Source organism: Meriones unguiculatus, chromosome 16, assembly GCF_030254825.1.
Source record: "Meriones unguiculatus strain TT.TT164.6M chromosome 16, Bangor_MerUng_6.1, whole genome shotgun sequence".
NCBI lineage: Eukaryota > Metazoa > Chordata > Mammalia > Rodentia > Muridae > Meriones > Meriones unguiculatus.
Window position 1 is genome coordinate 3,866,497 of NC_083363.1, and position 24,224 is coordinate 3,890,720.

At 46.3% G+C, this 24,224-nt stretch overlaps 1 protein-coding gene across 3 annotated transcripts in view; it reads right to left on the reverse strand.

Moving 5' to 3' along the window:
* The window catches only part of Ilrun (inflammation and lipid regulator with UBA-like and NBR1-like domains), a 64,673-nt gene extending 43,527 nt beyond the window's left edge, over positions 1 to 21,146 (reverse strand). The window contains exon 1 of one of the 3 annotated variants that reach the window (XM_021630077.2): positions 20,761 to 21,146. In XM_021630077.2, the coding sequence (XP_021485752.1) occupies positions 20,761 to 20,918 (158 nt within the window). In that variant the 5' untranslated portion in view covers positions 20,919 to 21,146. The remainder of the gene's footprint in view (positions 1 to 20,760) is intronic. The other 2 variants (XM_060369154.1, XM_021630074.2) reach the window with 2 other exon arrangements.
* Positions 21,147 to 24,224: the final 3,078 nt, after the last annotated feature.

Consider the following 24,224-nt stretch of genomic DNA (forward strand, 5'->3'; position numbering starts at 1 on the left):
TGGCTAAGCCTCATGTTTGCTTCCACTCAGGAGCAGATGCGGGGGTCTGAGGAGAGAGCAGGGATGGCAGAAGGGCACTCCGGGGTGAAGGTGGAAAGGGATCCCCAGCCAGTGTGCAGTGGTTCTGGAAGCAGGCATCCCCAGAAGGTACCTGTCCAGGTTCAGACTGCTGACTCAGAACACTGATAAGAGGGTGAATTTGCACATGGAAGCCACGGTGTTACAGTGATTTATTGCAATGCAAAAACCTAATGCAGTACTCCTGTGTACTGAAGGGACCCTCTCAAGAAGAGAGCACTAGACTACAAGGGCAGACCGCACACTATCAACACGAGGCTGCTCTCTGCTGAGTCACTTCCGGCATAAGCCTCTGCTTCCAAGAACTCATGGTTCCATCAAAAATGTATGTTTAGAGAGCTCCTTCCTAAAATGATCTACAATCACAGTGTTGTTGGTAACTACAGTTTCTGGAAATGCTGGGACACTGAGCCTGAGATGTGACAATGTGGAATACCCAAGTGTCCCAGGATGAGAGCACAGAGCATGGATCAGACAGAGCGCTCCTCACAGTCAGTTTGTTTGCCGTGAAATTCAGACGGTGAGTTACATCATTCATTGCAGGTAACTCTGCAATGAAACAGAGTTCCAAACTGATCTGACTCTAAGCCTGTCAAAGAACTGTTTCCGAATTAAAATTACAACTTTTGGGTTTGATTTAAAAAAAAAAAATCTTGCCAAAAAAAAAATCTGAATACATATTCCACTCTATAATCTAGCTCTTATTGCTATGAATTAGGAAATATAATAAAGTCAGATTTTATAGGCTTTGCTGAGAAATACCATATACCTTTTACAATGTCTATGATTCTAATGTTTCTCTTGTGTCTAAGATTTGCTGCTTCTGAGTCTCTGAACAGTGCGCTACAGACAGGTGCCGTCTCAAAGTGGCTGCAGTTTCCCTTCCCCTAAGGAACACGCTGCATGGCGTCTCTGGCGACGATGGAAGTGAGCCTTGGCCCACTTCATGTGCACAGTGCGCTCTGCTGCACACACGCCCTGCAGAGAAGGCAACCAGTTGCTTGTCTCCAAGCAAGGAGAGGAAGCAAATTCTATAAACTGACAAATGCAACCCAATGTTACCAAACACGAGCAAATCATGGCACAGGACACTCAGCTCTGACCTCTTAGCTTCACTGCAAATGCAATTGTAAGTAGGAGTATGAGTTTATATGGCTGCTGTGTGGTAGCTATGAAAAGCTACATACAGGCTATGAGTAGAGCGATAGGCTCTCACCCCCCTGCACTGGCGAGGCACAGGCAGGACGATCTCTGTGAACTCGAGGCCAGCCTGGCATATGTGGCAAGCTACAGACCAACCAGGACTTCAAAGAGACTATCTCAAAGAGCAAAACAAAACACAAACAAAAGTTACAAACAGGACTGGAGAGCCAGGAGCGCTTGCTCTTCTTGCAAGTCCAGCACCCTACTTCTGGCCTCCACGCACCTTGTGTGCACATATCAACAAGGACAACAACACATACACATAAATAGAAAGCTACACAATGGGACCATCAAGATGGCTTATCAGGGGCTGGAGAGGTAGCTGAGAGGTTAAGAGCACTGGATGCTCTTCCAGAGGTCCTGAATCAATTCCCAGCAACCACATGGTGGTTCACAACCATCTATAATGAGGTCTGGCGCCCTCTTTTGGCATTCAGACACACATACAGGCAAAACATTGTATAGATAATAAATGTTAAAAAAGGGGGAGGGGGCTGGAAAGATGGCTCAGTGGTTAAGAGCACTGCTCTTCCAAAGGACCCAGGTTCAATTCCCAGCACCCGAATGGCAGCTCACAGCTGTCTAACTCCAGTTCCAAGGGATCTGACACCTTCACACTAATGCACACAAAATAAAATAAGTTAAAAAAAAAAAAAGATGACTTATCAGGTAAAGGCATTTGTTGCCAAATGTGATGACCTGAGTGCAGGACTTGAGCCTCATGATGGAAGAAGAGAAGCAGGCTGTGCTGACTTCCTCATGCGAGCCTTGATACAAATGTGTACACACGAAATAAAGGAAATAAAACTAAATAAAATTAAAGCTATATACTGAGCCCAGAGAGAGGCACACTGGATAGATGATAAGCTATCAACCATGGCGGCCTGAGCCTGACCCCTGGCTCCCACAGTGAAAGCAGAGAACCCCTCCTGAAACATTATCCCCAACCACCATAAACACACCATGGCATTATACCCACCAATAATAACATCTTCCCCAAAAAATAAAGGCTAGGGATATTTTAACTCACTGGATTCCACTCTTGGCACTGCAAATGCAGCAAAGAGCAGCTCTTGCAAAGGCCTGCTGTGCACACTCACGTCCACTGATGTCTTCATGCCCCAGGCAGCACATGCTTCAGATGGCAAGCAGCAAGAGTTCATCAACATTTTCTATGCATTTCAGAATAAAAAGGCTTTGAAAAATTACTTTCATTCCATTGAGACAAGGACTCAACTAAAGTGCCAGGCCAGCCTTGAAATCACTTCTATAGCTCAGGCAGGCCTTGAACTTATAACCCAACTGCCTCAGCTGGGACTGTAGCTTTGGGCCACCAAACTAGGAGTCCTTATCATTTTAGGAAGAGATTAATCTGTGAAGGTGATCCCTGTGATCCACACACAGAAGGCTGAAACAGGAGAAGCTTTACCACTTTGATGCCATTCTGGGCTACACAGCAAATTCTAGGCCAGTTTGCCAACCATAACAGCCAAGAACGGTGGCAGTCTATGCCTGCAAGCCCCACGGTAGAGGGATTTAAATTCAGAACATGGCTGCGCTGGCAAGAGATCACATCCAAAGCCTTCCAGGTCTGTGTGATGCAGCTGGAATACATGCCTTTAACCTAGGAGACAGAGGCAAGCAGATCTGAGTTCAAGGCCAGCCTGGTATAGAGCAAGTTTTAGGTAAAGAAAAGCTTGTATCCATGGTGATGCCTTTAATCTAAAGCAATGAAGGTAAAGTTAGTGTTTGAAAGTGATGTCTAACTGAGTGGGGAAAAGGTGACGAATCAGAGAAAGACTTGACAGAATAGGATCCTACCGACTCTCATAAGAAGAGAGAGGAAAGGGAAGCTACCTAATGGGCAATGCAGAGGGAGAGGGGGCAATTTGACTGGGACAGTAATACGTTGCAGAGAGAGAGAGAGAGAGAACTCAGGTGAAGACTTCGAATGAGCCAGAAAATGAGAAAGAGCCAGGAGATTAGAGCAGATTGTTTAAGTTAGTTTGAGGCCAAGCAGAGCAATTCAGAGGACCAGAGAAAAACAAGATTGAATAAGTCAGCTGGGAGGGGAGTTTGAGCCAGAACAGCTGAGGTGAACCAGCCAGCCCAGAGCTGAGAAAGAACTAGTAAGGCTCAGAGGCTGAAACGTTCTAGGCTAGGTTAGATTATACGGAAGCTAGAAGCTTCCAGGACTAGGCCTAGGTTAGCATACAGAGGTAGTAATCCTCAGAGACAACAAATGAAGCAGGCAAATAAAAGTTCCTTTTACACCCTGTCACCTAGATGGTGAGCGCAAGGAAGGTCAGGAGTTCAAGGCCTGTATTACATAAGTCAGGAAAGAAGGGAGGGAGAATAGGAAGAAAAGTTAAACAAGAGAGTCAGAGGAAAGGGAGAAGAAAAGGGAGCAGGACAGAATAACTGGATTGTAAAACCTTAATTTCACAGCCAGGTGTGGCGGTGCGCACCTGTAAGCTCATCACTTGGAAGACCTGGGCTAGGAGGTTCACTGAATTTGAGGTCAGCCTGAGTTAAGAGACCTTGTCTCAAAAGAAACTATTGCCACTTATCATAAAAAAATAAAAAAAACAACAGTTCCTTAAAGGAATACTAGTTTTATTTCAAATTGACAGGCTAGAGTCATTTGAGGGGAGGGAACCTCAATTCAGAAAATGCCTCCATAAAACTGGTCTGTAGGCAGGCCTGCAGGGCATTTTCTTAATGATTGACATAGGAGGACACTGTGGGTGCTGCCATCCCTGGATGGGTTCTACAAGAAGCAGGCTGAGCAAGCGAGGAAAAAGCTAGTAAACAGACCCCTCCGTGGCCTCTGCATCAGTTCCTGCCTCCAGGTTCCCACTCTGTTTTTTATAATGAACTGGAAATATATGGAAATGTGAGTGAAATTCTTTTCCCTCCCCAAGTTGATTTTTGGTCATGGTGTTTCATCACAAAACTAAGTGACCTTCCTCTAGACTCCAGCTAAGAGAAGAATGAGAAAGTGACCTTTCTGAAACCAGCGTATAAAGAATGCAGTGGCATCCATGGATGCTGCTGAGAGGCTGAGACTCTTCGGTGTCACCACCGAGCCAAACACAACCTCAGCAGTCGGTGTGCTGGAGGACAAGCAGCCAGCCATCATTTCTAACGAAAAAGGGTGTAACCTAACCCTAATTATGATGCTGCAACTCGTCAACCATGTTCAGACACTCGGAGGCGACAAACTCTACATCCAGGTTAAAAAAGTTCTGGGGCTAAAGAGAGGGCTCAGTGGTTAAAGCACTAGTCACTGTTCCAGGACCCAGGGTCAATTCCCAGCACCCACATGGGGGTTCATAGTCTTCCTAACTCCAGTTCCAGAGATCTGATAACCTCCTTGGGCTGTTTCATCACAAAAACTTCTTTTGGCCACCTTGGGCTGCAGGCACGCACACACACACAGGCAGGCAAAATGCACAAAATAAAACATTTTAGAATGAAAGTCCTAAATCAAAGAAGATTAAGGAAGATCTAATACCCTTGTCTGGCCTCCAAGAGCACGTGGTACACACGTGATGCACAAGCATTCATGCACACAAAACACTCACAAAAAGATTAAGGTAAAGAAGATGCTAACCAAATACACATGGGATTCTCTGAGGAAGAGGGAGTTGTTGTTTTGGATTTTTGAGACAAGGTCTACTACGTAGCTCAGGCTGGTCTAGAACATGAGAATCTTGAGAAAATGAGGGGCTTAAAAACAAAAAATTATGCTGGCTGTAACGGTCCACAGCGGCACGCCAGCTCTTAGGCTGCCGACAGATGATCACTGGAAACTTAAGGCAGCCTAGGGTACACACCGAGTTCAAGGCTGGCCCTAGCTATACAGGCTGCCTATCAAAAACAATACTGTCCAAACAAGTGGTATCAACAGACTCTCGGGACAGGCCACGAGCTGGACACTGGCCTGTGCTCCTGTGTCCATGCACACGTCCTTGATGCTGGCAGTTTGATTCTGCAGTTGTCTAGAAAGATGTCCTTGGTCTTTCTGAAAGGCTTAGAGATAGAATATCAGACGCCTGAGATTTATCATAAATGTTCAGGAAAAAAAAAGAAACAATGTTTGAAGCCCATAAAGGTCTTTTATGCAGGGTTCATGGGATGCAGGACAGTAGCAGCACTGGAACACATTGGCAGATTTCCAAAAATTTGTACAATTTACCATACAAACTGGCAACTCCTAGATTTCTACCTCAAAGAAATTGTAACACATGTCTATACTAGTCTCATGAGTGAAAGAAATACTTAAGGCACCATTTATTCAACAGAGCTGGTAAAAGAGGTGGGGCTCCATCCTTGACACACAGAAAAAGCAGGTAGAACAGAAATGCCGTTACATGAAACAATGGAAGGATCAACCAAAAGGGCCCAAGTCTACAGATTCTCCACACAAGAGAATGTTTCTCAAATAAAAAATAGATGAAACCCTAACACTGGCCAAGATAAGCATGGACTTTGTAAAATCATGGCTAGAGGAAAGACAGATACAAGGCTACACTATTGTTCTGTGGCACAGCCTGTAATCCTAGCAGTCAGCACTTCGGCAGATGTGCGGGAGCTCTGAGTTCAAGGACAGCCTGGCTTACAGACTCAGCTCTAAGACAGCCAGGTTACACAGAGAAATCCTTGTAGAAGGAGCTTTTTTAGTCCCTTGTTTCAATTGTCTCGGAAGGCTTTCTCTGATTCGTCACATTTTCCCCCACTCAATTAGACATCACTTTCAAAAAAGGGTGCTTCCTTCTACAAACTAACTTTACCTTCATTGCTTTGGATTAAAGGCATGTCCCGCCACCCTTGGGCACAAGCTTTTCTTTACCTGAAACTTGCTCTATACCAGGCTGGCCTTGAACTCAGATCTGCTTGCCTCTGCCTCCTGGATTAAAGGCTTGTATTCCAGCTGGACCACAAAGACCTGGAAGGCTTTGGATCTCTTGCCAGGAGTCATGTTCTGAATTAAAATCCCTCTACATACCTTGTCTCAAACAAACAAAACACAATTTAATGATGACAACACTGGAAGAGATCACCCAGAAAAGAAAAAGCAGGAATAAATAATTTTATCAAGATGCAAAAATAGCCACTGGCTGGCCAGGCAGTGGTGGCTATTCTTTAGTCCCAGCACTCGGGAGGCAGACACAGGCGGGTCTCTAGGGAGTCTAGGACAGCCAGCGCTACATAGAGGGACTCCTCACTCTAAAAAAAACGAAAAGATGTAAAAACCTAGCACTTATGAAATGGAGCCAGGAAAGATGACCAAAGTTCAAGACCAGGGGTTTCCAATGCCAGGCAAGTGAGAGCTACATTCTGAGAACCTGACTAAAATCATCCTTTTTCAAACAAAAAGCCAGAAAGGAACAGACAGGAGCTACCACAGCAGTACTCTGGTAGTGTAACTTTGTTAGCCCAGCAATTGGGAGGCCTTGCAGCAGGAGAATCACGAATTGAAGGTCAGCTGGGACTATAATGTGAGATTTGACTCAAAATTAAATAGGAAAATTTCCAAGGCCAGGAGGAGTTGGCAGGGCCCACCGAGGCTGAGCACAGTGTCTGAAAACATGCTACGGTACACGGCAGTGCCGTCCAACCCAAGGGCTCTGGGTCAGAGCAGCTGTCAAAAGTTTCCAGAGAATGGAGAGAACATGATTCATTCGAAGAAGAACCAAGACAATTATATCAGCAACTGACCAGACCTTCAAAATCCTGGGGGGGAAAAAAAAACACTGCCAACCTTCAAATGGACAGCCAAGCCAATTATGGGTCAGAGTATGAAAAAAGTTGATTCAGAATGCCAAAGTCTGAAATATTTCCACTGCACTTTGAAAAAGCCTAATTTTAAGGGGATGGAAGATTTTCCAAGAAACAGGCTCTAATTACAAGAAATGAAAGCTGAAGCTGAGAACCATGAATCAGGCTCAACAAGGAAGACCAGTGGGTTTTTTGTTTGTTTTGAGACAGGTTCTCTCCATAAGTCTGGCTGTCGTGGAACTCATTATGTAAACCAAGCTGGCCTCAAACTCAGAGTTCCACCTGCCCCTACTTCTAAGTGCCGGAATTAAAGGCATATGCCATAATGCCTGGCAGAAAATATCTTTTAAATATTTATATTCACTTTCTGTACATGGGTAAGTTTTCCCTATGTGAGTTTGTGTACCAAATGTGCACTGCCCACCAAGGCAGAAGAGGGCATCAGATGCCCCGGAACTGGAGCTACCATGAGTCATCATGTCAGTGGCTGGGACTCCAACCTGGGTCTGCTGCAAGAACAGCCAATGCTTTAATCACGGAGCCACCTCTCCAGTTCCTCTGAATACTTTTTAAAAATGAAAGTGGGGAAAAGGGGCTGAGAGGACCCCTAAAATATCTGACAATACTGAAAGGAAGAGCTGGGTGTGGTGGCGCACGCCTGTAATCCCAGCACTTAGGAAGGCAGAGGCAAGTGGAACCCTGTGAGTTAGAGGCCAGTGTGGTCTACAGAGCCAATTCTAGGACAGCCAGGGCTACAGAGAAACCCTGTCTCAAAAAAACCAAATCAAAAACAAACAAACAAACAAAGCCTTTAAACAAACAAAAAATTACCTAGAAAACCAAGCAAATAAAAAATCGTGACTATTACTATATCCAGGACAGCAAAAGACTGCAGAAAAAGCCAGTGCCAGGTGGCGGCTCACATTGTGACCTCAGCAGCAGAGGGCATGAAGCAGGAGGGCCGACACAAGGAAGGGCAGGGACGAAGTGTGCATGGTGGCATAACTGAGAGGACCTGGGGATCTGGGGACACAGCATTCACCAGGCCCTGGGTTTGGGCGGCAGCACTGAAGAAAAAAGTAACCCAAAACTGCTGGTGGCTCAAGAAGCAGCAAGCAATTAAACGGCTGTAAACACGTCAACCCACCCAGACACACAAGCCTGTCACCACTGCACCAGCTAGGCAAGAGGCCTGCTACGGGGTCAAGTTCAAGGCCAAGGCCAGCCTAAGCTGCACAGGGAGGCCCTGTCTGGAAACAAGCAGATAAAGAAGCCCTAGACAGTCCTCATGCACAGCTCTTTCAAGGTTTTTGGGAACTGAAAAGAGTAGGTGGTCTCCACACGTAATCTAGGAAGATCTGGAGCCTCAACTACCTGATCTAGAAAATCCCTCCCAGACGTGCTTGCTTGGCAGCCTCGTAAGTGAATTTATATCCTGTCTAACAATAGCAACCATTTCATTCCCTAATCCCTAAGTCACATCATACTGACTTGTCACGTTTACAAATGAATATCAGCTATTTAAAAAAAGCCCAATTTGGGGCTTTTGGCCAGTTGAAAGAGATCTTTGCCCATCATACACAAAACCATAGGTTCAAATCCCAATAAACCGCTTAGGTGGGGTGGGGTTTAAGTATGAAAGGAAAAGCAAGAATCAAAAAGTAAAGACTAGCTTCATTTCCCAGCACTGAACCAAAAGAGGGCAAGGAAGGGAACAGGTGGATTATGTGCGTCATTAAAAAAACCCATAGAGAGAGGGTCACATAATTAAAGCAAAGTGTTATAAACAAAGTTAAGGGGCAAAATGAGCAAAAGGAATAACTTCTATTGTAGAAAGTTTTTTTTTTTTTTTTTATGTGATACTGAGAATTGAACTCAGGACTCCTACATGTTGAGAATATTCTAATAATGAATCATATATCAGCTTACAGAGCTTTCTTTTTTTAACCTTTTTTTTAAATACAGTATTCTGTCTGCACGTGTACCTGCAAGTCAGAAGAGGGTACCAGTTCCCATTATAAATGGTTATGAGCCACCATGTGGTTGCTGGGAATTGAACTCAAGACCTTCCTTGGGAAGAACAGCCAGTGCTCTTCTCTAGCCCCTACAGACCTATCTTCATGAAGATTGTAAAAGCAAAGGCAGGTGGATCTCCAAGTTTGAGGCCAAACCTCAGAGAAACCCTATCTCAAAAGAGAATGAAAGGAAGGAAGGAAGGAAGGAAGGAAGGAAGGAAGGAAGGAAGGGGAGGGAGGGAGTAAGAGAGAGAGAGGGAGGGAGGGAGAGAGAGGGAGGGAAGTAGGGAGGGAAAGAGGAAAGGAGGGAGGGAGGGGGCAGAGGGTGTAATGAAGTTTTGGTTTCTTTGTAAACTCAGTTATGTTATGTAAATATGTTTTTGTTTTAATCCCAAGTGTGGGATATTAATTGGGCTTTAGTGTGTCCACCGCTGGTAATTGTCTTGTGTGAGCGGTCTGCGTCGTGGGGCTGAGAGGGATGTGGTCTAGAGCTCTGAGGACATAAATATGAGAACCAGAAAGACAAAGTGTGGTTTGTGTTGAGTGGCAGTTTAGAGACCAGAGACAGACTGTGTGGAGATTTGGAGCAGACAGAGAAACGCTTCAGGGCACAGTGTTGTGGAGGAGATGCAAGCAGCATCTGCAGTTGACAGAGATTGGTACAGAGCCCTATGGAACCCATCGACCCTACACAGCTGTGAGAAGTAAAGGGGTCTGGGCCCCTCTACCATTAACATCTCTCCTTTGTAGGGTTTGGAGGTTGGAAGGGAGGTAAAGGCCCAGACACCCCAAATAAATCAGAATTTAAAAACAAGCACTACAGGAGGGGACAGGGGACTGAGGGCTTACAGTCTAAGTATCTGTAGGCTAAGAAAGGGACGAAAAAAAGAAATTAGAACAAAAGTGAGTACTGAATTCAGCTATTTTCCTTACTATGAAAACACCTCATATAAATTGAGTCACACAAGTCACAGAAAATACAAATGACCAATGAAAACATAGAAAGATCAAGCAGCTCACAGTCACTTGTAACTCTATCTCCAGGGCATCTGAGGCCTCTGGCCTCCACTGACACCCCTGAGACACATTCATACAAACAAACAACATATATCTTTTTTTTTAAATAATAGAACCATGGTGCACAGACAAAACACCCTGAACATAAAACCTAAGAACATTAAAAAAAAAAAAAAGTTCTGGTGGAAAAAAAAAGTAAAAATCTTAATGATTTTGAAATCTAGATGGCCTGTACATAGATAGGGTTCTTTTTTTTTTTTTTTCCTAAGTAAAGACAGCCAATTACCCATGACAGAGCACACTGAGGGCAGCAGAGGGCAAGAGGCTCAGTTCCAAGTCAGCCTTAGAGACATAGTGAGTTCAAGCCAGCCCCAGGCTACACTAGGGAGACAGAAGGAAAAAGGAAAAAAACAAAAACAAAGAAATAGCCCGCTTTGCAAAGCCCTGAACCACACCAGCAATCAAGGAAACACAAGACAATTAAGACCTTTTACCTGACAGATAAGAAAAGTCTTCCACTTCTCAGCAGGTTCTCTACTGCCTAATCATCAAGATGAATTTCAACACCCTTCAAGGAGGCAACCTGATAAATTCTTGAGAAGCTCTGAACTAATGAGCCAGATGTGGTGGCCCACATCTCTAATTCCAGGGTTCACTCAGCTGAGGCAGGCCAATCAGGGGTAGCTCAAGGCCAGTCTTGTCTACATGAAACCTTGGCCACCCATGCAGAAATGGAGGAGTTTGGTATTGCTATGTACACCTGTGATCCCAGCACTGGGGAAGCAACTATAGACAGACTACTGTCAATACCAGACCAGCCTCTCCACAGTGGGTTCTAGGCCAGCAGGGAATACACCGGAGACTCTAAAAAACAAGCGTTCATTGTGGAGGATGCCTATCTTTTCTGTCCTGAACAGATGAATTTAAGTCATAAGTCACAACAAGAAAAGACAGGTCAGGCAAGTTTGCAGACATTTTATAATTAAAAACTAAAAAAATTCCACAAATGGATGTTCAAACAATCCATCACAGAAAATGCTAATGAAATCCCCTCATGCCTCAGAGTCTCTAGGCAGGCTTTGCACGGCTCCCTCCCTGACAGACATTCAAGTGGTTACACAAAGAGCACAGTCCTTTCATCCCGACATCCCCATCCACCCTCCATTCTAGACACCTCACACAGTGACAATCAGGATATACTGTAAAGCCTGCACACATGGAAGGCGGAAGATGGCTCCGTGGTTAAAGCACCCAGTACTCTCTCAGAGGACCCGGGTTCAACTCCTGGGGCCCAGCAGCTCAGAGACCTCTGGAACCCCAGGCTCAGGGGATCAACGCCCTCCCCTGACCTCCTAGGACACCAAATAGGCACATGTGGCACAGCCGCATATGCAGGCCAAACACAGAACACAACAGATTTGGTACTGTTTGTTCGGAGACAGAGTTTCTCTGTGTAGCCCTGGCTGTCCTGGAACGTCCTGGCAGATTTTTTTTTTTTTTTTTTTAAAGAACTCTGTATACATTCAGTACACATATATCAAAGGTTGGTGCTTTGATCTGTGTTAGATGGGAGTTAACAGAAAGTTGTAAGGCACATGCGAAAACCATGTTCCAAACATTTAAAAGGATATTTTTCTACAAAAAAAGACAACAGTGTAAAGACCCAGTGGCTGTCTTATTTTGGAGGCTTGTAAACTAAATAAATGATTTTCAGAACCAAGTGTTGCTGTTCCCATTGAAAAATAAAAAATGTTAGCCGGGTGGTGGTGACAAAAGCTTTAACCCCAGCACTTGAAAGACAGAGGCAGAGGAGTCTCAAAGTTCAAGGCCAGTCTGATCTACAGAGTGAGTTCCAGGGCAGCCAAGGCTGCACATACAAACCCTGTCTAGAAAAACAAACAAAACAAAAGAGAAGAAAAAATGGTAAGGCAACCTGAAGATTCAGAAGTGCGAGCCTACAATGTACCCATTGGAACATAAAACTCTCCAGCAATTTGGGCACAACAGCAGAACTAGCCTAAGCACACATTTTTACTCCAACCCCTGCTAACAGAGTGCAGGTCTCTGATGTAAGTACAAAAGGGAAGAGAAAAAACTTCCTGAGCCAGCAATGACCCAGCAGTGAGGAGCTCTGGAGCTCTTGCAGAACACCCGAAGTCAGTTCTAACATCCTGATGGAGTTACAGCCTGTGACTCCAGTTTCAGGAAGTCTGATGGCCCTTTCTGGCCTCCATGAATGCCAGGCACATATGGTCCACACACCATACAGACAAAACACTCAGACACATAAATCTTTTAAACAATTAATTTAAAAAACCCACTAAGATGTCTCCATAAATAGAAAAGAGAAAAAAAACCCATAAAAAGCGGCTGTGGACTGGCTCAGCTTGGTAGAGAGCCTGCCGAACAACCCCAGCAATGCACGGGGGGACAAGACTTCACACAAACACCTGTAATCCTAGCACTAGCGATGTGGAGACCAGAGCATGGGGAGGTTTGGAGGTGCATGAAGAGACAATGAAGAGCAGAACACAGGCAGCAGGCATGGCGACTCACACCCGTAATCCCTCAGCACTTTAGTGATGTGTCTCATGCTGGTCCATCACCGGAGTGGATGGTCTGTGAGCTGGCGACCATTTCCAGTGTGAGTGCTCCACACATCTCCCAAGTACTAACCCAGACACTTATCACCAAACCTGGCCCCTTTACCTTCCAATTATGGCACACCCATAAAAGAGCAATTGGAAGGCTGAGGATCTATGTCACTAAGAAACAGGGATATGGCAGAGCTCCGATCTCAATTGAACCTGGCGGCCCAGGTTCAATTCCCAGGAATTAAGAAGGAAAAAGGGTCCCGGCAGTTGGCTCAACAGATAAATACTTGCTCTGCCAACCCCATGGCTTGAGCTGACCCCTGGAACCCAGAGGAAGACCACCTGACCCTGCATGCGCATGGTGGAACGGGTGAGGTGAGGACAGAAACACGGACTACAAAGCCTTCCCACCAGCTGAGGTGGGACCGAGTGTGCGAGACTCCAGAGCGAGACGCAGTCCAGCGGTAAATGTGCCTCTCAGTGCTCATGAACTGCTTCGGCACACTCACTGAACACCCACCATGCCTACAACACTGCACACGATGCTTAGGGGCATTTCCTGAGGAAGTTTATGTGTGAGATGATGTCATAGAAACCCAAGCGTTCAGAAGAGTGTTCTAAGAATGGTGCTAAATGTGCCAATTCCAGAAAATAAAACAACAAAAACAAACAACCCCTTCCCCCACCCCCCACCGTGGTTTCCTAAGTCAGGCAGAAAGGAGACAGTGCATTCTGAGAAGAAAGCTTACCACTGGGAACCCAAAGCTGTGTGTGGGACATGAACACAAATAAACGCAATAAAAAATTGGAGGAATTTTAACACAGAACATGGCTGCTCTGGCAAGAGATCACATCCAAAGCCTTCCAGGTCTGTGTGGTCCAGCTGGAATACAAGCCTTTAATCCAAGAGAGAGAGGCAAGCAGATCTGAGTTCAAGGCCAGCCTGGTATAAAGCAAGTTTCAGGTAAAGAAAAGTTTGTGTCCAAGGGTGGTGGGACATGCCTTTAATCCAAAGCAATGAAGGTAAAGTTAGTTTGTAGAAGGAAGCACCCTTTTTTGAAAGTGATGTCTAATTGAGTGGGGAAAAAGGTGACAAATCAGAGAAAGATTGGACAGAATAAGATATGGCCAATGTAGAGAGAGAGAGGAAGCAGTTTTAGAGAGGTTGAATGAGCGAACAAGCTAGACACTGGTGAAGACTAAGCCAGAGAATGAGAAAGAGACAGAAGATTGCTGGAATTTGTCTGAGGCCAAGCAGCGCAATTCAGAGGACGAGAGAAAAACAAGATTGAGTAAGTCAGCTGGGAGAGGAGTTTGATCCAGCCCAGAGCTCAGAGAGACAAGAAAGGGTAAGCTTGTTAAGACTGAAAACGACCTAGGTTAGACTGCTAGAAGCTTCCAGGACTAGGCCTAGGTTAGGAGACGGAGGCACTACGCCTTCTGAGCCAACAATTAAAAGGGGCGAATAAAAGCTCCTTTTACAGAAAATACCTCCACAAAGAAGTCAGTACTCACAGAGACTGGGGAAATACTGACAAGCCATGTCTCTACCCCCAGAACATAGAAAGACCTCCAACCTCAGCAAACACGTAAAGCCAACTGCAAAGGGGTAAAGGACTAGAAGAGAGATCCTCACAAAGAACGTGTACAAATGGTCAACACACACACAAGATATACGGAACTAGGACAGTGAGAATCCACATAAGGAAGGGGCTGGCAAGATGGCTCAGCAGATAAAGGTGCTCGCCGTACAAGCCAAAAAGTCCTGACTTTACACACTCATGGGAGCACCCATATCCGCCATGCACACACACGGTAAAACATCTGAAAAATCATAACAAAGTATTGCTTCACATTCACTAGGATGGTTTAGTGTTAAAGAAGCTGTCTTGATGATTATGTGAAGAAACTAGGACAGGCTCTCATTAATCACTTGTGGAAATGTAAAAGGGTGTCCGGGACAGCCAACGCTACACAGAAAAACCCTGTCTTGAAAAACCAAAACAAATCCAAAAAAAAAAAAAAAGAGAGAGAGAAAGGAAACATAAAACCATCAGCCACCGGGCAGCGCTCGTCAGCAATCGCACTGGCTGCACGCTACACTTGGTGAGGTAGGTGCTCAAGCAGTTACGAACTCAGAACAGCACTCTTCACTCCAGCCAGCAGAAGCACCCAGACCTCCTCCAGCAGACCAAAGACGCGCACAGAGTGGAATATTACTCGGCCATAAAACACAAGGACTGAAAACAGCATGCTATATCAAACAAGAGCCAGACAAGGTCTGGGATGCAGCTTAAAGACTCAGTGCTTCCTTAGCAGGTGTGTGAGGCTCGGGAGGAAAAGGAAAGGAAAAGAGAAAGACAGGACAGAGATGGGGGAAAAGGAAGAAAGGAGCCAGACACAAAAGGTCAAATATTTTATCATTCTATTTATAGACTAGTTCCATCTGAGGTAGCAGAACTGAGGACAGTTGCCAGCATCGGTGGTAGGGGCCTAGACAGGAGGAGTGGGGGCAATTGTAAAGGTTGTAGCTGCTTCTGGGGTAACTGCTGTGAAGCACTGTGAGCCCACTGGGGTGACTTCGCCAGGCCTGCTGGTTCACACCTGCAATATCAAGCGAGCTAAGAGGCAGAGGCAGGAGGAACCAGATAAACTTCAGACCAACCTGGTCTACACAGCAAGTTAAAGTTCCAGGCCAGCCAGGATTACACAGCAGAATCCTGCCTCAAAACAAGTCAGTTTTATGAAGCGATTTTTCTCATTCTTAACAATACCACCGTACCAATATTTTATACCAAAACCAATCAACTCCATACTTGTCACTCACAATCTCATCATCCCTATAGAAAACAAACTCCACAACAGCTATGTAAGTCTGTGCACATCCTGAATCGCGGTCTGAAATTTCAGTCACTTCAGTGTAGATTCAAGCATCTTCCTGGGTACCACACAACTTTTCTCTGATGGCCTCAGGTATTGAACTGCCCATCAGAGCAATTTATGGCATGAGCAATTGTCTCCTGCTTTTTTTCTTTTATACTACAAAGCATCTGCCCCAAACATACTTGCTTAAACCCTGCCTGGGGCTGGAGGGAAGGCTCAGAGGTTGAAAGCACTTCTCCTTCCTTCTCAGCATGCACACTCGGTGACTCTGACTCACTACTGCCTATAACACCAGATCCAGGAAAATGTAAAGCTCCCATCATGCTTGCTGTCAGCATGCCTCTCCACTGTGATACAGTGTAATGAATGAACTGACTCAGTCCTCTGGCCTCTATGGGCACCTGCAACATGCTTGTGTACATACTGACACAGACACACAAGTGCTGGGGTTAACGGTATGTGCCACCACTGATCGGATTAAATAGTTTGGTTTTTTAAATTACGGTTTTTAGAGAACATTTTTCTAGTACCTACTTAAACTGCCAGCAATGGTGTTGGTATCCATAGAACTTCCTCTTTAACAAAGGTCATCAGTGACTATGTCCTACATAAGTAAACTCAGTATCCAGAGGCCAAACTGAAGGATGGGTATAGCTCAGTGGTTAGAGCAGTTGCCTAGCATTCATTATGTCCTGGGTTCAATATGAAGCACCAAAAAAAGCTAAATGGAATATCTTGTATGTTAGTGTAACTCCTATCAGTGGATTTTTTTTTTCATACATTCCACTGGGCTATGAATAAAGAATTTATAGGAAGCCAGGCACGATGACACATACCTTTAATTTCAGCACCAAGGAGGCAGAGACAGGCAGATTTCTTTGAATTCCAGGCCAGCCTGGACTACATAGGGAGTTTCAGAACAGCCAAGGCTACATATTAAAACCCAGTCTCAAAGAAATAAAAGAAAGATTGCGTAGGAGATGGCCTATAATCCATGTGGAAGGCTGAGACAGGACAATCACCAAGTTATAGGTCAGCCAGGCTAAGGGAATCCTTGTCCTGTATCAAAATTTAAAGAAAACCTAAGGTACACTCAAAGGAATTTACCATCCTAAGTAATTTAAGGTACAATTCATTGTTAAGTGGATTTTAAACTTCTCTAAAGTATTCTCTTGTCTATGTGTTCAGGTGAAGTTCTCAGCAAAAATCCTGGGTTTTTTTTGTTTTGTTTTGTTTTTGTTTTTGAGGGGGAGACAGAGATGCTCAGGGCTGGAGAGCTGGCTCAGCAGCGGTTAAGAGTGCTGTCTGCTCTTCCAGAGGTCCTCAGTTCAATTCCCAGCACCCACATAGTGGCTCACAATCACCTACACAGGGATCTGGTGCCCTCTGCTGGTGTGCAGGTGTACATGCTGATAGAGCACTCATCCACATAAAACACATTTTTTAAAAAAGAGAGACAGAGACTATGTAGACCAGGCTGGGCTCTAACTCAGAGATCAATCTGCTTCTGCCTCCCAAGTGTGGGGATTAAATGTGTGTGCCACCACTCAGCAACACATTATTTTAGAGGACCTTAATTTAGGAGTTAGCACTGGACTGATTTGGTGAGTGTGGCTCCTCCCTTGGCCATTCTTAGTTAGGTTCATGCTATGTGGTTTAAGTGTTGAAACCTCCTAGGCTGTCTCACAGAATCATGAAACAGTGGTTACTTTTTGGCTCGCTGGCCACACATACCATGGGTGAACTGAGTATGTTCTTATCTCTGAGAAAGGTCTCATGTACACCAGGCTGCCCTTGGTTTTGCTATTCAGTTTGGGAAGACCTTGAACTTTTGGTCCTCCTGCCTCTACGGGAATATGGCAGCACCACCCCAAGGATGTTCCTTGCTGGGGAACAGACTATCTAGAAAGAAACGGAGGAAACATTCTTAGACAGTAACACCCTCCTGTTGTCAGCACAGCCAGAAGCCTGATGTTAAGTGAAGGTGCAGTGAGAGAGCTGGAGCAGAAACCCAGTGTGAAAAAAATCACTTTTTCCTCCTGTGGTCATCCACCCTGGTGGCTCAGGACATACTTCTTAAGTACACAGCTTGGTGACGTGGTCTCTGTTTTTTTCGGTGTTTTGAGAACTTAGTATTTTTTTTTTTTTTTTAATTAAAAAAACGAATGGGGCAGGTAGTGACACATGCCTTTAATTGAAGAACTTTGGGAAGCAGAGGGAGGCAGATCTCTCGTGAGTTCTAGGCCATGAAGCCCTGTCTACAGACAGTTCCTAGGTAGGACAGCCAGAGTTTTATGAGATCCTGTCTCATAAAAAAAAAAAAAAAACAAAAAAAAAAAACAAAAAAAAAAAAAACAGCCAGGCAGCATGCGCCTTTAATCCTAACACTAGGGAAGCAGAGGCAGACAAATCTGAGTTTGAGGCCAGCCTGGTCTAGAGAGCAAGTTCCAGGATGGCCAGGACTACACACAGAAACCCTGTCTCAAGAACCAAACAAAACCCAACAACAGGAAGATGGCCCTTTCTTTTGACACACAGATGATAGTCTACCTACCTCCCAGCCCATTTGCCCTCTTTCACAGTACACTCAATAAGATAAAGAAAATAAATTAAAAAACAAAACAAAAAAAAGATCAAAAACAGCTGAACCAACTACCCAGCCTTTATTAATTACTACTTTGTGTGGACACTTCATGTAGTTGTATGGTGGTCAGGTCAACTTTTGGTACTCAGGTTCTCTTTTTGTTTTGTTATTTTCAGATAGGATTTCTCTGTTTAACAGCCCTGGTTTTCCTGGAATTGTTGTAGACCAGGCTAGTCAGGAATTCACGGAGATCCACCTGCCTCTGTCTTCCAAGTGCTGGGATTAAAGGCATGAGCCACCGAAGCCTGACTATTTTTTTTTTATGAGGGAAGTCAGGTTAAGGACTTTTTCTTTGCTACGGTGCCTCACCTGTTCCTCACTTTTCACAAACCCTGAAACAGTCTTAGATGGCACATACCCTCAAGCCCGTGAAACTAATTACGCTGGCTTTGTAGTCAGAATCTAACTATGGTAATAAACACGGACAGCACTAAGAACTTAGTTGGGCCCAATGGCTCGCTCAGAAGACCAAGGATCAACTGTCCTTAGTCTGTTCAGTACCTACCAAGCTGGCCACAACTCGCCAAGCTTCCTAGTGTAAATGGGGGATGCGGACAAGGAAAAACAAACAAACAAACAAAACCTCTACATAGACACAGCTCTCAGAATCTATACCAGGGCAATATCCCTTCACCAGTCCATAACCTATCATTTTGTTTCAGGCATAGGTTGATGTTCACAATTTTTGTTTTGTTGGTTGGTTTTGTTGTTTTCAAGAGAGGGTTTTCTCTATGCAGCCCTGGCTCTCCCAGAACACACTCTGTAAAGTTTGAACTCAGAGATCCACCTGCCTCTGTCTCCTGAGAGCTGAGATTAAAGCTGTGTACCTCCACTTGACCAAAAAAATAAATAAATAAATAATAATAATAATAATAATAATAATAATAATAATAAAATAAAATCGAGACAAGCTCTCTTCTGTGCACCCCTAGTTGCCCTAGTTGCTGCGGGTAGTCTAGGCTGGCCTCAACTCAGAGACCTGCCTGCCCTTGTCTCCTGGGTGCAGGGATTAAAGGTGTGAACCCACCTAGCTGGTGCTCAGAAAGTCAGCACAATCCTCGCACCCGATCATCTGGACCTAAGACACAGCACAGGAGCTGGAGAGACGGCAAGCAGCAGCTCACAACCCCCTGTAACCCCGGCCCAGGTGTATGTGATGCCTCTGGTCTCCAAAAGAACCTGCACACACATGTACATATTTAAACGTTATTATAAAATAAACCTCTAAGATTTTTTTTTAACGCTACAGAGCTCTTAAGTAATTATTTAATTCTAAAGACTGTCCTGCATTCAATACCTCCCCAGAGCATGCCAAAAACGCTAAAAATTCAGTCCCTTTTTTTGTTGTAATGATTGGGTTTTTCTTTTTTTTGAAGACCAGTAATGAAAACACATACTCCACCACTGGTTCTTATACAGATAAACATCACAGGGGGAGGGGCACTAGGCAAACTGCGGGATAAAAATCTAAGCTTACAACCTCTTTTCAGGCATTGCTAGAGGCATCTGGTGGACATGGAAATAAACTGAAGTTTGTTCAAGGGATGCCAAGAGAAACAAGATTCCACACGTCAGGGCACTGAATGCTCCACATGGGGCAAAGGGCATGCACCTCCTTGCCTTCTGCCCAAATCCAGATTAGCGGCTTCACCTCAGAGCTTTTCAAAGGCAGTCTAATGGTCTCCAGTCCCTTCCTCATCCCGAGTGAGCTCAATCCCTACCCGGAGACCAGGGCAAAGTCTTGCTTGATGAAAACCAGCAAGCGCTGCTGTCAGAACCAAGAGACACCTCTGTCCCCTGAGATAATCTTCCTCCCCACATTGGTCGTACAGACCTACAAGCCAAAACACTCGGTACCCAGACTAACCATTTTTATAGTGGTGCTCCGTCCAATAAGCCCACCTCCATTCCCTCAGTTCCCCTGCCTTCGGGAAGCCTGTCAAAGTTCCCAAGGCCCTCTCTGCCCAGGACAGAAGTTCCCGCCCCGAGATGTCTCCTTTCCTCCACTTTCAGAAGACTTCTCCCAGGTCTTGGCACTCCATTAGATCTCACTTCTCCCTGGCACAAGCCTTACCAGACTCAGCTGATTATCATTTGTGTTCAGCCCCCCACGCCCCAAGAGTTATGTTTTCCTTATCCTCAGATGGAGACACACACGATCTATTCTCAGCTCCGAGACCTCTCCCGCGCCCGGAGTTCGACCTCAGCACCTAACACACTTACTTCCCTCGAGTTTCCTCACAATCCTGTCATCTTCAGGCCCTTTACTTCACACCTACTTGAAAGAAAAACACTTCCCAACTCTCATCTCCTCTGTTTTTTACTCCCAGAGCAGACCCCTTCCGTCCCAGATCGACTCCCTTGGCTTCAAGCCCACGACTTCTCCCCTCTCCTCCTGTTCAGCGGGCCCGGGTTCTCCAGCCACCTCCCGGCCTGGGCCCTGCCCTGCCCTGCCCTGCCCTGCCAGCGAGCTCGGGTGATCCTTCCCTCGGGGCCGCGAGGCCGCCGCCAGTAGGGCTGGCTCCGCGCGAGGCCGGCTCACCAGTTGGTCATGTCCAGGAAGAAGGCGCAGCCGGCCGGGTTGAGCTGGAAGCCGAGTAGCCGCTGGAACTCCGAGATGAGCACGTCCTTATCTGTGGTGCCCAGGCAGCTGAACTTCTGCATGAGCTCGGGATCCAGGTCCACGTCCATGCCCTCCATGGCGGGGGGCCCGGACGCACAGCTTCCTCCGCCCCGGACCGCTTCTCCACGGGCGGCCGCCGCGCCCGGGCCCGGGCCCCACGGAGGGCGGCCCGCTGCTGGCCGGCGCCGCGCGCGCTGCTCCGAGGCAGGCCCCAGGCCTCTCACCGCCTCATGGGCTGCGCGCGCCGCGCCGCGCCGCACCGCTCGCTCCCTCTCTTGGTAGCTTTCGGGCTCGTGCTCCCCCCCCCTCCCACCCCCCCGGCGCCCGCCTCCGCCGCCGCCGCCGCCGCCGCCGCGGTTCGCAGCACCGCCGCCTCCGCCTCCTCCCGCGCCGCGCCCAATGCGCACGCGCGGGGCCGCCCGGGCCCCGCCCCTTCCTCTCCCGAAGGCCCGCCTTCAGTGACGTCATAACTCGGTGACGTCCCTCGCGTGACCTCACCGCGGCCGAGCGGCAGAGCGGCGGGGGCCGGGAAGCGGGAAGCAGGAAAGGGCAGCCCTGGGCGGGTCTCTGGCTTCGCTCAGAGTCCCCACGCTGCGTGGGAGGAGTCACGAGCTTCAGTTGCGTTTCTCTGAGAAGTCACCCCACCCCTGTTCTGATTGGAAACCAGAAGTCGCCTCAGGGACGGGGAACGAGGCAAGGTCAAAGTGCAGAGGGCACCAAAGAGCGGGCTCCTCGCGTCTGAGACGACTCCTGCAAAAAGACACGTTCCCAAGGAGACGCAGCCGTGAACGCCTGGTTCCAGGCCTCTGACTTGAGTTTCTCATGACTGCTTCTGTTATTACGCAACCCTAGCATGGCGTCTCGCGAAGGGAAAGGCGGCCTTGAGCGAGCATCAGTCACAGGTCCAGAGGAACACTGCCCTGGCTGCCAGAACCGATCCTCTGCAAAGGCAGGTCAACACCCGAGAACTGAGCAAATCTCGTTCTGACTTTAAAATGCAAGACAAAACATGACTATCCCGCGTGCGCTGTGTCTGCTGCTCTGAGGTCCCGTTTGAAGATGAAGGATTAGAAAGCTGTAGAGAGGCTCACCTGCCCATTCTTGTCACCAACTGTTTTCTCAGTATCACCTGTTACCAGATACAACTAGGTTCGGAGATGGGGTCGGGGAAGAGATGACCGGCAACTGAGGACGTGGCTTAATAAACTTTCCCTGCAAGCATGAAGACCTGAGCTCCTGAGATCAGATACTCAGCTCTCGCGTCTAAGGCCTGCTTGACAGCCGAGGGTGGTGGCGCCGGTCTCAACCACTATTAATCCCAGCACTCGGGAGGCAAAGGCAGGCAGATCTCTGTGAGTTCAAGGCCAACCTACACAGTGAGTGCCAGGTCAGCCACGTTTGCATAATGAGATACTCAAGAAGAAAAGGCGTGGCCCTTGGGCATGCCAGAGAAAGGAGGCTCCGAAAACAGCCTACCCAGATCACTGACTTCCCTAAGAAACTGTCTCAAACAATAAAGGGATTGAAGACAGTACACCTGACGGCCAACTCCGGCCTCCATACGCTTGTACACACAAATAAATGAGCTTCTGCCAGCGGTTGGTAGCACTGGGTTAATACCCGCGCTTGAGAGGAGAAGGCATGAGGATATTTTTCATGGGGGGAGGGGGCTGTAGAGACAGGGTTTTTGTGTAGCACTGGCCGCCTCTGCTCCCCGAGTGCTGGGATTAAAGGGTGCGCCACCACTGCCCATCTGAAGAGAAATATTTTTATGGCTAGAGTCTGTTGTATAAGTCAGCCCTGGGCTACATGAGATCTTTTTTAGAAAGATGGGAGGGGGTAGCCTTGGACTACGTATGTTGGGATTTGAATTTTCATTGTTAACTATTTGTAACAAATTTATCCAGTAAATTTATTTTTATAATGAAGTAACTCTATAGGCTGGGGCATGCTTTTAATCCCAGCATCCCAGCACTTGGGAGGCAGAGGCAGGCAGATCTCTGAGTTCCAGGCCAGCCTAGACTACAGAGTGAGTTCCAAGACAAAGCCAAGGCTACACAGTAAAACAACAACAACAAAAAAAACCCTTTCTCAAAAAATTTTTATATATGCAACATATATACGTATGGAGTTACTGGGACAGCTGGGTCACCCAGCTGATGGCCGCAGCTCAGCATCTAGGAAGCCTTTTTAATTTTATTTTTCCCCATTCTGATAACTATACCAAAAACACAGATAAGGGGCCCGGAGAGGTGTCTCATGGTTGAGGGCTCTTGCTGCTCTTGCACAGGACCCAGGTTTACTTCCCAGTACCCACATGAGCCAGCTCACAACTGCCTGTGGCTCTTATCTCCAGGGAATCCAACATCCTTTTCTAGACTCTTCAGGCCCCTATACACACACACACACACACACATACAATAAAAATAAATCATATCAAAAACACGTACATAATTTTAAAATAATTAATCTTTTAAACACACCAAATTTACTCATCTAACAAACTCCAAAGAGAAGAAAACCAAAATTTAAAAAAGGGCAAAAACTCCACGGTTATCTCTGATTTATTATGGTATTTCCCTTCACTCTTTCTGTGAAGTATATCCCAGTCTGCCCCACATCTGGCTTCCCGCTTCGTCTCCAGTCAAGGCGAAATGGGGAAGAGGAAAGTATGGGAGGGTGGGTTTAAGACAGTCTCCTCTGCCAGGGGTTGCTCACACACATGCTGACTCACTCAGTCCTCCCAGGCACATCAGTATTATTAATGGTTACCTTTTTCAGATAGGGAAATGAAATCAGTGCTGTAAATACTTTGCTCAAAGAGGTACTCACTGAAAAACCCAAACAGGAGCTGAAGTTCAGGAAAAAAAAAAAAAAATGTGTCCATCTCTCTGCTGGGAAATTGTTTGGAGACAGGGTCTCTCTGCATAGCCCTGGCTGTCCTGGAACCTACTCTATAGACCAGGCTGGCCTCACACTCACAGGGACCTGCCTGATTTTACCTACTGATTTCTGGGATTACAGGGATTTATCACGATGACTACTGAAAGCAGGCTCATAAGATCCCTGTGTCCAGGAGCCCGCTGAAGTCAGCTTGTCTGGGGGGAGCTTAGGAATCGCCTGACGATTTGTGTTGTATTCTGGTTTGAAGAGCGGGACCTTACACAAGTGCAGTATTGCTGATAGTTTGCCCAAAGGTTCAACCTGATTAAAGATTAACAAACTCTATTTTTCCTGGCATGTTTGAATTGTATCTATCTCACAGAAAACAACTGTGAGGTCATGAAGAATAAAACTGAGGGTGATCGGAATGAAAATGTTCATTTCTAACATTGGCAGGGCATCAAGATCGTTCAAAAGAGTCTACTCCAGATTTTTTGTTC